General features: G+C 49.5%; 1 protein-coding gene across 2 annotated transcripts in view; it reads left to right on the plus strand.

Moving 5' to 3' along the window:
- The first annotated feature begins 1,859 nt into the window (after positions 1–1,859).
- The window catches only part of LOC144136741 (beta-1,3-galactosyltransferase 1-like), a 93,636-nt gene continuing 81,725 nt past the window's right edge, over positions 1,860–13,770 (plus strand). For both annotated transcript variants that reach the window (XM_077669320.1, XM_077669318.1), the window contains exon 1: positions 1,860–2,143. Coding sequence is in view for 1 of the 2 variants with exons in the window: in XM_077669318.1 (XP_077525444.1) it covers positions 2,093–2,143 (51 nt within the window). In the remaining variant the exon portion in view is untranslated. The remainder of the gene's footprint in view (positions 2,144–13,770) is intronic.

Below are 13,770 nucleotides of genomic sequence, written 5' to 3' on the forward strand. Positions count from 1 at the left end.
GTGGTGGCGAATATGTGAGCTTTTTCTCTCTATAGTGTAGTGTGATTTCATTGTAGGTGATTAGTCTGTCCCGCGCGCAATCCATCTCGACTGTTTGGCCTGCTCGGTTGACGTACGCTCGAGCAATAAAGTGCGCCTCCTAGTTTCCGGGGTTGCCTGCGTGGGCTGGCACCCAAACTAGTTGAATTGGTCTGGGGCCGTGGGGGCTTGATTGGAGAATTTTGTAGGTGGCAGAATGGATATGTGCCTTTGCAAAATTCTTGATTGCGGTTTTGGAGTCGCTCATTATGAGTGTGGCCGTGGAAGATGCTATGGTCAGTGCTATGGCCGCCTCTTCCGCTTTGAGGGAGGTGGTTGCCCTTACCGAGCCCGAAGCCTTGTGCTTGAGGTCTTATGACACCACGCTTAGGGCGTAGGCTGGGTAGCATGGATATTCTGCCGCGTCTACGTAGACTGCGTCTTCGTTGTCCGCGTGTTTCTTTATGCACGGCTTTTGCGCGTGCTTTGCGTCTTTCCCGGTTGTGGGTTGGGTGTACGTTCTTGGGTAGTGGGTGGAAGATTAGCTTTTCCTTGATTTGTTTAGGAATGCTGTGGGTGTTGTCCGGAGGGGGACCCGTTGGTGTTGAATCTTTAATGCGGCTAGAATGTGTCTGCCCGTGCTTGTGGAGGATAGTCTGTCCAACTGTGCTGTGCGATGGACTTCAGTCAGTCCTTGTAGAGTGTTGTGGACCCCCATGCGGAGGAGTCTGTTGTTTGAGGTTCCTTGTGGGAGACGTAAGGCTGATATGTCGGCCTGTCTAATTAACGACTTTACTCTGTCCATTACAGTTTTTGTGAGGTGAAGATAGGGGAGTGAATATACCATTCTGCTAATCATGAATGCTTGCACTAACCGTCTGAGGTCGTGTTCTCGCATTCCTCGGTGCTTGCTTGCTATTCTTTTGATTAGCCTGGTGGTTTGATGTTTCATTTGATGTTTCGTGACCCCCAGTTTGGAGATGGTCTCTGTATTGAGGCCGTTGCTTGGGATGAACATTCCCAGAATGCGGAGTTCCGGTACCTCCGGTACTGCGAGGCCGTCGACCTTCACTCTCATGTCGACCTTCACTCCAGGCCGCGCCCACGTCTCATAAGCACGAGAAACCGACCAGTGACGCACCAATCAGCGTCAAAAACGGCGCGCAGATGGGCCCGGTTGGCTGACTGATGCGCGGCCGGTAGCCTGGCGGCACTCTGAAAACGAAACTACGCAGCCGGTTTTCCAGCCTCTACGGAAATCCTCCGACCGTTGCTACTTCGACGGCCGCGCCCACGTCTGATATGCACTGGAAATCATGCCCCGTTCAGTTTAGGATTGAATACAGATCTAACGCTGGCCGTAGCGGCCATACCTCAAAACGGCTTTCCTCGGAGAGCTTATCCGTATCATCCTGTACAGATGGGTCCCGCAGCCACCATATTAACGAGCGTGCAACAGCTGAGGCTTACATGAACGCTTGCTGGGATCTCTTTGTGAGCGCGAATTGTCCGCATTTCCTAATTAACAGGGTAGAAATTAACGAAGTTTTACTGTATACGAGGACAAAAAGTGCACGAAACGACCTCCCGCTTGTAACGCTGTTTATAGAGCGGAAACGACCGCGCTGAAGGTAGCTAAGTGCACATTGTGGCGAAATGTAGAAATCTGTAATACGTTCGCAGCTATGACTTGTTTCTCAGGGCATATTTCGTGGTCTTGGGCCAGATCGTTGAACACTGCCTCTTGAATCACGCGCGCATCTGATATTGTAGAACGTTTTGGTTCTCCGTCGACAGACGGCGCCACGCTCGCGCTTTCGGCGACCCATTTGCCGGCGTGCCGTAGACGGCAGCGACGTGCTGCCGCTGCTGCGGCGTGATGTGTTGGTGCGGTGCTCGGCCTCAGGTGCTCGGCTCCGATAGGCTCCGGTGCGCTCTGATAAAGTTGAAAACGACGCGGGAAAGGATCGTGCACAGGCCGAAGATGCCCTGATGCTGCGGCGGCGGACACGCGCGGACCATCCCCGACCGCAGCATGCCGACCAGCAATCCATGGAGTTGCGACTAGGCGGCGATGGCACCAACTACGTTGTCCAGACGGCCTCACGCCAGGGCCAAGTCTCAGGTGAGCCGTGGTGCGTTTCTCGGCACTGCACCGCCGAAAATACAGAACCGCCGCGACCCCGCCGTTCAGTTTCCGAAGCAACGCCAGCGTCTCCTCAGAGTGTGCCACCGGGGTACGTTCTTTTTCAAGGCGCCCTACAAGCGAGGCTGCGCAAGGTTTGCCAGTGTGACGCGGATCGTGCTCCGAATTGAGCCGCCGTTTTTCGGCGTCGTCGTGCTTGCTAGGAGGCGGCGCCGCCTCGGGCGCGGGCGAGGTTGCAACCAGCTGCGGCCAGATTTCGAACGTTTTGAAGATGCCGCGCGACGCCCGTATGCCCCTGTGCGACTGTTTGCAACAGGCGTTCGCTGTCGCGTCCTTCGCGAGCGAGACATTGAATTGACTGCCGTCATGCATGACAGACGCTGGCGCGTGCGCTCCGGGCGTTTGTCCCGAACGAAGTAGCTGTGCTTCCCGCAATCGCTGCTACAGCTGGCGCACGAGAAGGGCTGCTTGCTCCGTTCAAACACGGAACATACGCAGCGCGCAACGTGTTGCTTGCGTCTGTTTGCGGCGATACGCGTGGCTGTAGTAGAAACTAGAAACCGGTTCCCTCGGGCTTATCTGCCGGCTTGATCGCATCCTCTCTTCCTGAGTTGAGCGCTTGACTTCGCTGGACGGCTGTGGCTGAAGCGGAAAACTAAACGTGGAAACCAGGATGCTGAAAGTTTTCCTCGGAAGGGAGTGGTCTGGGGCTCTAGATTACTGCTGGTCAATATCGCGCTCTCAACAGCCTTTGTTTTTGAAATGTTGCCCCCGTGATATTAGGTTATTTTGTTAGTGGTCCTCCTTGCTTGAGAGTAGCGTGAAGGGCTGCTGGCGGGAGGCATCGGCATTAATCGTTTTTTGGATGTTGCGAAACGGCACGCTGTTAGACTAGTGGAATTGAAATATACTCGCGGAACGATAGTTCCTTTTCCTTTCTCCGTCTGAGCGAATTGTGGCCTTTTTCTTTCTGCTGGCGGAGCCGGATTTTCCTCAACATTTTCCTCTGCATTGACAGTTTTTTCAGTCTTGTCTTTGATGTAGTTTTTAGGCTTGCGGTGAACCGTCTCGCAATTGCCATTTTTCAGCACGCTTCTTGGCGCGCAGTTCGCGTGAGCGGGCAGAGCTTTCTGGGAGCGAGTTGTCATAGTTCTCTGCTCTTTCTTTATTGCATCCGGCCAGAGTCAACCGTTGTGTTGGTGTTTTGCGGAACGAGCTGCTTAAATTGCTCTGTATCTGAACCGCGTGCGAATGTTATCTATACGCGGGGCTATATACTCTTTCGCCTGGGCTTAAGTCGCTGCCGTATCTTGTCCGAAAGTTACATCGCTTCGCGGCTTTTTCTGCGATTTCGGCTTGCGCATTGTGCAGTCTTTATCAGCGTCTGCCGAGACCTCCTTGGTATTTAGCGAAGCAACGTACGGCATGCTCTTGCTCAGACGCGGCCACTCTCGTCACCATGAAAGCTTCACCCATTGGGGTGTGGGAAGCTAGATGCCATTGTGTTATTTATAGTAATTTTGGAGGGAAGCCTGAAGCGGCCGCGCTCCCATCCGCACCCTCTAGACATCCTTGCTAACCGGAACAGCAGCCATTATAGTAACTGTAGTGCGGACGAAATGCATGGCGTACCAAAATCTGGCGTACCAAATGATCAGACAGGCTTTCGTAAACGATACTCGACAGCAGACCATATTCACACTATCAATCAGGAAAATTGGTTTTTGAGGAAAGGAAATGGCGCAGTATCTGTCTCACATCTCCGTGGACACCTGAACCGCGCCGTGAGGGAAGGGGTAAAGGAGGGAGTGAAAGAAGAGAGGAAGAGGTGCCGTAGTGGAGGGCTCCGGAATAATTTCGACCTCCTGGGAATCTTTAACGTGCACTGACATCGCACAGCACACGGGCGCCTTTTGCGTTCCGCCGGCACCGAAACGCGGCCGCCGCGGTCGCGTTCGAACCCGGGTAGTCCGTTCAGTAGACGAACACCTAACCACAGAGCCACCGCAGCGGGTACTATCAACCTGGTGATAAAGAAATGCCCAGAATATAACGAAATCCTATATATTGCCTTATTGATTACGAGAAAGCATTTTACTCAGTCGAAACCTTAACAGTCATGAAGGCATTGCTGAATCAGTATTTAATAGAGTCTTCTGTGAAAATACTGTAAGAAATATATAACGAGTGCACAGCTGTTATAGTCCTCCATAAAGTCAGCAATAAAATTTCAATAAGGAAGGGGGTCAGGCAAGGAGACACGATCTCGCCAATGCTATTCACCGCCCGCTTACTGTAGGTAATTTCGAGGCCTCGGTAGGGAAGAGCTTGGGATAAGAGTTAAAGAAGACTACGTAATGGTTTTGTGGTTTAATGTCCCAAACCGACTCAGGCTGTGAGGGACGTTGTAGTGGAGGGTTGCAGGCAATTTCGACCACCTGAAGTTCTTTAACCTGCACTGACATCACGTACTACACGGGCCTCTAGCATTTCGCCTCCATCGAAATGCGACCGCCGCGGCAGGGATCGGACCCGCGTATTTCGGGCCAGCAGCCAAATACCATAACCACTGAGCCACCGCGGTGGCAAGGACAATACCTACGTAATCTGCGATTCGCTGATGCCATTGCCTTGCTAAGTCAGTCAGGAAACGAACTGCAAAGCATGGTAAATGAGTTAGGCAGAGCAGGATGGTGTGTCTAAAAATTGACATGCAGAAAACCAAAGTAATGCTCAACAGCCTAGCAAGGAAACAACGGTTCACATTTGGAAGCGAGGCGCTGGAAGTGGTTGGAAGGAATTAATAAATATGGTTAAAGTTACGTACGGATCACGCAACATGGCCGGGTTCGTTGCTACTACAGCTATGTGTACGAGCTTTTTTCAAACCATAAAATTTTTACAGTGATCAGCTAAAAATTCTCTCGACCAATTAACGCGTTCAAGACTTGGGTTACATGTGTACGTTTATTGCTTCGTAATGTCTGCTTATGTCGGCAGTATAAAAAAAAAAGCATCCAAAGTTAATATTCGGGGTGGCCGCATTGAATGGCGCACATTTCTTAAGAGGCAATAGAGGGTCGAAGAAACCAGCGAAATGAGGGTGAGGGAGGGCCAGTGAGGGGTGTGCGGGGAATGGTAAGAAAAACTGATGGAATTCCCCATCTCTGTCTTTACTCTGCATGTGTCTGGAAAGGGGTGACAGCTCATCGTTTTACCTTTTTTGCTTGACATGGCTTGTGTAGGCTCGCGCTCAAGTAACCACGCACAGCCGATGCGGCATGGTATGAATCAGGAGCGCAAATGAACGGCTCTCGCCGGCAGCTTTTCGGCTTAACTGTCGAGCAACCGCAGCGCCGTCTGGTTTGCGGAAGTCCCTACGTATGACCTCTAAAGCGAGGACGCCGTATAACACCGCGAGACAGCCAGCGAGCCTCGCGCGCCAAGAGCACGACCATCACTCGCGCTACGTTCTTTGTGCATACCTTCAGCTGTGCTGCCGCTGCTCCTGATCTGTATACGTGGTCGAGCTAGCTCGCAGTGTCGGAGGAAATCCCTTAACCACCCTGCGAGAATTGACGCCCTTCGCCTCCTACCGTGCGCTAGCTAAAACTTTGGTAGAACGCTTTCCCATGCAAGTTACCGCTTCGGCGCGCTATCGACGTGCATGGGTTGTGCTTCAGTTCTTCGCTTCCCTGCTGTCCTGTGTTTCTGCAGCTTTTCTGTAAACTGCATGCATGCATTGCTTTTAGTGCGAGAGCACGGCCCCAACCAAGAATCTTGTGTGAAGCCTCGGAGTATAAATCGGGCAAGTTCGGCCTATTTCGGAGGAGCCTCGCCCAAGCTGCAGCCAATGGGAAGAAGCTCGGGTTAGTTCGGAGGAGCGTCGCGCCAGCTGTAGCCAATGGGAGGAGGGCGTCGCGCCAGCTGCAGCCGAGTGGAGAGAGGGCGAGAAGGTTACAGCGAGAAACGCGGTTGTGTGCACATGTAGATGCTATAGAAAGAAGAGGCGAAGAATGAACTCATGCTTTCGGACGTCTACTCGGTTTAGCTACGCTAAAACCCTGCCACTTTTTTAGCAACCGGTCAGGCTTTTTTTAGCACAGTTGTTCATGCAAACGGCTGCGTGACGTTGTTCGAAAGAGCGGGATTGTGCATGCAATTTTTGTCGTTAACCTGCACATCGAACGTGTGCCTCCCATCACCATTGTGTGGCGTAAAGTTACGCCTACTTATATTTTTACCCCCTTGTGGTAATAGTGCGTTATTAAGGAATCGCACTTGTCGATTTGTAGTCACCTTGCTGCGGACATGGGCGTGGTCCTTGTGTCTAATACCCCTGCCACACGGCAAATTTAATGTCATTCTAACCGAATGTCATTCGATGCATCGAATGTCATTTGGTCTCCTTCGGTGCTACACGGTAAAAAATAATGTCATTCGAAAATGATGGCAGTGACGATGAGTGAAAAGAAAAAAATAGTACAATTCAAAGACATCAGCGCGCATAAAAGATGTTTGAAATCGTTATGTCGTGCTTCAAAAGCGGGTGAGAACATTTCTGTACAATAATATAAGCTTAAAATATTATTTCCGGCAATTCTACAGCATTTTAGCCATAAAAAAGCCAAGCCAAGTACAAAGTCAATCGCAAATTTGATAAACGTAAACAAACAAAATGGCTGACGCGGCGGCGCGCGGAGCGTGCAAATGACTTCCAAACGGTGAAGTGCTCAGTTACATCTTTAAATACTTGCGAGCTAAACGAACATGAAACGCCAACCAACAAGGAACACGCAACCCAAAATGATCGACGGTCGCGGGAAAGGCCCTGCTTCGTGGTCGGCCGCTGCCTTTGGCTGCTGCTGGGACCGAGAGTAGCTAGCTATCCACGACAGCTTCTAGTGTCAAGAGGTTCGCACCAAAATTAATATTTCTTTAGCAGATCTAAATAAACACAACTTCTAACTTTTGCAGTGCGTATGCTATTTTTTTGCGTCGCTTGTTTCTGTTGTGTGTCTGGTGTTCAGTGTACACATTCGGTTCGAGAACGAATGCGAATGAGTTCCCCAAACTCATTCGATGGCGAATGTCATTCGATGGGAATGACATTAAATGTTCCCGTGTAGCAGCAGATTACTGGCATTAGTTGCGAATGTCATTCGATGGGAATGACAATAAATTTGCCGTGTGGCAGGGGTATAAAGTTTTTTCGCGGAGCACGCTTATAATTTTAAGACCTTGGCTTGGCAAGCATTTCAGCGCGTTTGGAATTTCGGTGCCGAATGTACACTGCCCAACTTCTTCTCTGACAACATCGCGCCTTCATGTTTTTCCGCAGCGTGGAGTCGCGTGTAAGCGCGAAGAATGTTTTTCTTCCACTTGAAAAGCATACGCCCGAGTTGGCATTCGTCCGAATCTCACGAAGCCAGGGGTAGAGGTCAGGGAAAATGCTGGGGGCGCCTCCGAGCCGGTAGCCTGGTGTATGCGTAAATAGTTTTGTATTTATTTGTGTAGCTTATTGAATGCTTTTAGCCTTAAAAAAGTAACCTGACTTTATCAGCTAGAGCTGGGTGTTTGATTCTTCGGTTATACGTGCTGCAAACTGCTTATTTTTGGTGTTTTTTTGCGAATCGCTTTCAAGTCGCGAAAATTTGGTGGCGCGAATAGTTTTCTAGAAACATTTCGCCTTGTAATTCCGAGAAAACTCTCTCAGGGATAAGCACATTCTTACTAGAGGTTAAAACAACCCTTGCAGCTCTTCTTGGGGGAGCTTTGTTCCCGGAGGGAATGCGCCGTCGCTTCCAGATAGCACTGTAGCTAACAGTATACGGTTTATGGGTGTTTAACGTCCCAAAACAACTCAGGCTATGAGGGATGCCGTAGTGAAGGGCTCCGGAAATTTCGACCACCTGGGGTTCTTTAACGTGCACTGACATCGTACAGTACACGGGCCTCTAGAATTTCGCCTCCATCGAAATTCGGCCGCCGCGGCCGGGATCGAATCCGCGTGTTTCGGACCAGCAGCCGAGTGCCATAACCACTCAGCCACCGCGGCGGCTACTATAGCTAACAGTTTTATAGATATCACTATAGCTAACAATAGGCCCAGATAAGGGCCAGTTTAAAACGTAACTCCTGAACTCTCCGCCCGAGTTTGTTTGTTTTTATATTCTTCGATTCATTACGCCAAGCCCCTGTCCTCTCCGTCAAATCTTGAACGCAGCAATGGCTTTGCGCGACTTTTCCAAGTCATATTCTGTATTGAACTGGCAGTAAATTTATATAGGATAGGGATATTTAGGTCAGCGCTCCGGCTAATAAATTTCGCAGGCATTCGAATTACTTCCAACAATGTTCTCTTTCAGGAACAACAACCGTACGTTACTGGGTCTTCGCTTAATCTTTAACAGAGTCCCTGCGAAACCATGGCAATGAGGAAGGGTGCAGCGCTGAGCCACGTTTCTGTCTCTGCACAACCGAAATCTAGCACGCCTGCCGGGAACAGGGAGTACTAGTGGGACACCCACTTCTGCTTTCGCGAAATTTAATGGGTGTGAAATAATCATAAACTTCGACTTGAGCTGAATTCACAAAATATTCAGCTCGCGGGACTTAAGCCGCTTATAGTATCTGGGTTAGAGAGATAAGGCGGGTGTGGGACTGCAGCATTGACAGCGTCGGATTAGCCGGCTGCAGTAAGCGGTCAACAGGTGTATGTCTCGGGTTGATGGTTAGGTTCGGGTGCTGTTTTGTGGCGTGTAAGAGGGTGCCGGGACCGAGGTTATGGCTTTGCGGTTTAGTGGGGTGTACGTGCAGGTTGTATGAGAGGGGTGCGGCGTGCCCGGACAATGTGGACGACGACAACTACCACAGATCTCGCAGAACGACACCGATACAGCTCTCGCTGTAAAACGGAGAATACATAATCCAGCTGCTAATAGACTGTCGTGTAGCTTGCACTGTTTCAGGTTAAGCAGTCAATGTCCAACAACCTTAGCCTTCTTTCCTGCTTCAACACACCTGTCCACACAAAACAGTTGGCAGTTGTGCTTGGCTTCGCTGGTGCAGGCGAAGGTGTAACTGAATGACCTGGAATAATAGAAAAAATAAAACACTCATGTCGTCATGGCATGTGCGTGCACCTCTTCAGCTATTCTGTAAGTGCCCAAGAGTTGGTTTTCTGCTACGCCACGATAAGCTCGTCTGCTTGCACCTCCTGTGCGTGAGACGGTTTGAATAACGAAGAGAAACGGCAGTGTTCCTGCGCGTTCTGGTTGCGCTACTAAATAGCTGCTCTTGTCCAAGAACACAAGTCGGGTCTTGTTTGGGATTGGACCCAGTGGTTGGTATGCACAAAAGAACCGCTCGTGCCAGCGTCTTGCAAAACTTTTTTCTCTCGCGTTCTGTGAGAAATTCGAACCGCTTTCGGAGCACTTGAGACCTCAGTCCCATTGTTCGTCGCTGATGCAGTGGCAGAACTGTTGTCGGGCAGCTTTTAAGCTGTCAGAGCGAGTGCCAGTGATGGCAGAGTAAGCTTTCGACGGAAAAAAAAAAAAGTCTGACTCCCCGTTTGCTACTGGGAAACGATGCATTACGGTCGTGCTTTGGAGGCAGAGACCTTCCCGTAATGTTTCGACTGTTCTGCCGCGAGCAGTTTTTGTGTTCTCGACGCCTAACGTGTACGCTCACTTGCTATATAACGCACGAGGTTTGAGCTGGCAGTAGCGAGGCGCCGGTGTATTTTAAGTTCGCTTTTGTGTCTCTGCGATTGTTCGCGCCGACTTTGGCGTGGCTTAAATTGGTCGGTAACAGCGGCGAACAGTTCGCCTATACTGTATCCGTTCATCTTTTGGACGGCCACGAGTAAAGAGGATGTTTGCAAGCGGCGCTCTGCCCTGCTGCGAGAGGTCAGCTTTTGCAGAAAACCGCTTTCGAGCGCTGGGGCAGCGAGGGTTACAACAAATGGAAAGGGGGGGGGGGGTGGACGAGAAACTGGAGACGCGCCAGAGTTCAGACAAAGTAAAGAGATAAGTGCCGTGGTGACTGAGCAGCGCTTGCTTCACGCACAGACCGCGGTATCACTATTTAAAAGGGCACGATTCTCAAACCCTCTAACAGCGAAAAAAACAGCTGTAGAAAGTCCGGTGTCTTTTTTCGACAGAAGTAACTCTAGTACCACTGAATCAGTGCATGCGCTTCTTATTGCAGTGATAAGATTCGACCGGTTGTCAAAAGGCCGCGCATAGAACGCTGTGTTACGTAATGCCAATAATTCAGCCGCGCAGCGGTTCCTGAGCGCATGCATTGATGGCACGGTTAATTTGGCTTCCGGCTCTCTTCTGGTTTTATTCGCCAAAGTAACAATTTTGTTTAAAGTGAAGAACGTCCTCCAAGGTCTCCTCTGACGGCCCAACTCGTAACTTCCATAGAAGCCCATACGTTCAAAACATGGCGGGTTATGAAGTGGAGCCAGCGTCCTTTTCGCGGTGAGTGGACAACTAAACAATGACGTCATAATTGAAACAAAAAGGGACGTCATAGCCACGTGATTTCAGGCGGGAAAATTAAATCCTCGTAGGTCTCGATGTTCAGCGCGACACGCGAGACAAGGACGAAGAAAGAAGACACGATGAGTGCTAACTACCAACGCTGTTTTTAGGTAGTCAGCGCTCGCTGTGTCGTCTTGCTTTATCGTAGCCTCGTGTGTCGCGCTGTACTTCAAGGTGTTAACGTACCAACAGGTCCAACGATTTGTCGTAATGCCCCAGAGGTACAGGTATAAGTTATAGCTTCTTGTTTGGAAGTTGTTCTTGACCTCCCTCGTTTGCGAGCAACGGGTCGTGACGGAATTGTGTCAATCGAGTCTAGCTCACACTTTAAAAGAGACAGTAGTGCAGATTTCCAAACACAGTCGCGATTTATTAGTTGAAAACAACAGCACAAAAGACTCGGAATAATTACACAACAAGAAGTTACTGATCTAACCCACGAGACAAGTTTAAAATTTGCACTTACACAGAACAAGCTAGTTGCCTGCTGTGCATAAATTACATTAGAGTTCAACTAGGCTGTTTCGTAGGCTAGTTGGTTGTTCATAATTTTGACGAAAACGTAATCGCACAAGACGGCGCGGACGTGAGAGCGCTGTAAAGAACGGCGCACTTTCTCAGTGAAATTGTGGGTTTTTAGAACTCATCCATGTAGGACAGACATTTCCGTTATTACAAAAAAAGTGGCGCAGACCAAATTAAACATAAAATCAAGCGCTCACAAATAAGAATTCAGGGAAATGTATGGAAGAATGAACAAATACGAATAGTGAGCTTGCAGTCATAGGAAACGTTGAAGCCAGCACTTGCTCCTGGTGATTGCCTAGGCAGATTTCAGTAAAACAACTGACTTCATAAAAGACTGCTGTGTGCCTAACGTACAAATAGAAGTAGCATCTGAGCATGCGAGATTTGGCAAAGGGAGCAAACCATGACATGTGACATACTGCACTCTTTTGTCTGATTATAAGAGGGCGGTATCATATGTTCGTAACATCGTTGTAATTCAGTGTGTACAAAATCATTTTCAGTTGCAGTTTTTAGTAACCAGTAACATGCAAGTAGCGCAAACTTCGACGGCAGCATTCACTTCGTATTTTCAAGAGACGGGCCTATAGATGTCTCAATTATGAAAGGGGTGCCCAGCATTTAGAGGGGTATAAAGCACATATAAAATTCAAATCACTTCCAAGTTCACACTGATCATAGGGTATCTTCACCGCGAACATAAATAATTATCATTTACTATTTCACTCAGTACAGTCAACACAAAGCACATGTCACTCACTCCTAGTGCAGATACCTGGAAATGAACAGAAATTCACAATGGAATAGGCTCTTTCCTGCAAACTACTAAGCGATCACGCGAAAGTCACTTATGGCACTTCCCACACAGGTGTTATAAGACACTATTGTGGTGTAGGGACAGCGGCATGCCCAAGTGACTGTAATACCCTACCTTCACAATGTGAGGCCAGCGTAGCAGTTCTCACTTTTGACACTTTCGTATACGGAGCACCAGTTCTTCGCGTGCTGTGCGCTTTTCGCCGCGAACTACACCGTCTTTCTGAAGGCAACAGCGTCAAATCCGAACGACTATTGAACTGTGGCTGCTATGGCAAAAAGCAAGCGCGCACATGTAGTCGACGAGGATGTAGCACGAGGACAAAGAATAAAGTACTTGAAATTGACGCCCACAGAACAGCCGCACGCAACGAAATCACGCGATGAGATACGCTGCCCAAGGCTGGTAGCTAGCAATAAAGCCGAAGAATAGTCAATATGGATGGCACCTACCCACTGCTGTGACCGAATGAGAACGTAAATAATAACTTTAAAGAATTACTGGTCCCATTACGAGAGAAGCCGGCGGTATGTGTTTGTTACTATATGTGTGTAGTCGAGATGGTACAGAAAATCACAGCGATGGCAAGAAAAATAAGGTGACGTCATCAAGCGGCCGTAGGACGCACACAGCAAGCAGAGGACCGCCGTTTCAGGCAATCATATGCATGTCGTTCGCCCGTCTATATATATTGCGAGCACTATGTGCGCCTTCATCGTTCTTCTTCTTCTTCACCCCAGGTATATGGCACATACCCACGCGGGGGGATTGGCCTTCATCGTTGTCGCCTCTTCTTCTTCTTCGTCCTCTTAAGACGAAGAAGCCTCTCTGGCTGTGACTTCATTCTCTTTCACCTGTGAATACCCATCGTCATCGCTTGGGTTGTTCGCTCGGGGCGCGTCTCTGGCAGCGCCGGGTTGGAATAAACGCCTTCTGTGAAGTCTTCCCTTACAATATACGTATAGATGTATATTATATATATATACACATACACACATGTGTTGGTAGAGTTGGAGACTATCTTGCGACAGGGATTCCAACCGACTACATATGCACCTTCAATTGTATGCCTTCCCAGACTCTTTACCTCTTTTCTTAAGGCGAGGTTGAGGTATCCACCCAGATGTGAGACAATTACTGCGCCATTTCTCTTTCTCAAAAACCACTTTTAATATCAAAATTGTGCTGCAACAGTTCGTCGCTTAGCGTTCTCAATGGCGTGATACGCGCGCGCGTGTGTATCGTCGTACAACGTTCCGGGTGGTGTCATACGCGTGCGCGCGCGTGTGTGTGAGTGCACGGTGTAATACATCGCGCTACAGGAAACGCCGCAGACAGTGGAGCGCATTGCCTGAGCCGCGCCACTTCGTCCCTGGATTTCATTGCGTCCGGCTGTGTTTGTGTGTGTGTGGTGGTGCAGTTAACAGTGCACCGTCAACGTCCACAGCTTCGGCATCAGCATTAGCCGAAGTGGAATGTGCTCATCCGCGCAGATACGCAGCCGCCGTAGAAGCACGACAGCGATGCTATAGACGTGAGAAGAGGACTACGCTCGGTTCCACAGGACCCGTCTCCGCACGTATACAAAAACAAATTTATTGCATTCGCAGGGTCGTCCACTCTTAGGGTGAACACTCGGGAGCGTGGCAGCGCTTTGCGGAGCACCAGTGCATCCGACCCTGGCGTAAATCGAAGCGAAGTGGTGTACA

This window comes from Amblyomma americanum, chromosome 6 (assembly GCF_052857255.1).
Source record: "Amblyomma americanum isolate KBUSLIRL-KWMA chromosome 6, ASM5285725v1, whole genome shotgun sequence".
In the NCBI taxonomy this organism is placed as follows: Eukaryota; Metazoa; Arthropoda; class Arachnida; order Ixodida; family Ixodidae; genus Amblyomma; species Amblyomma americanum.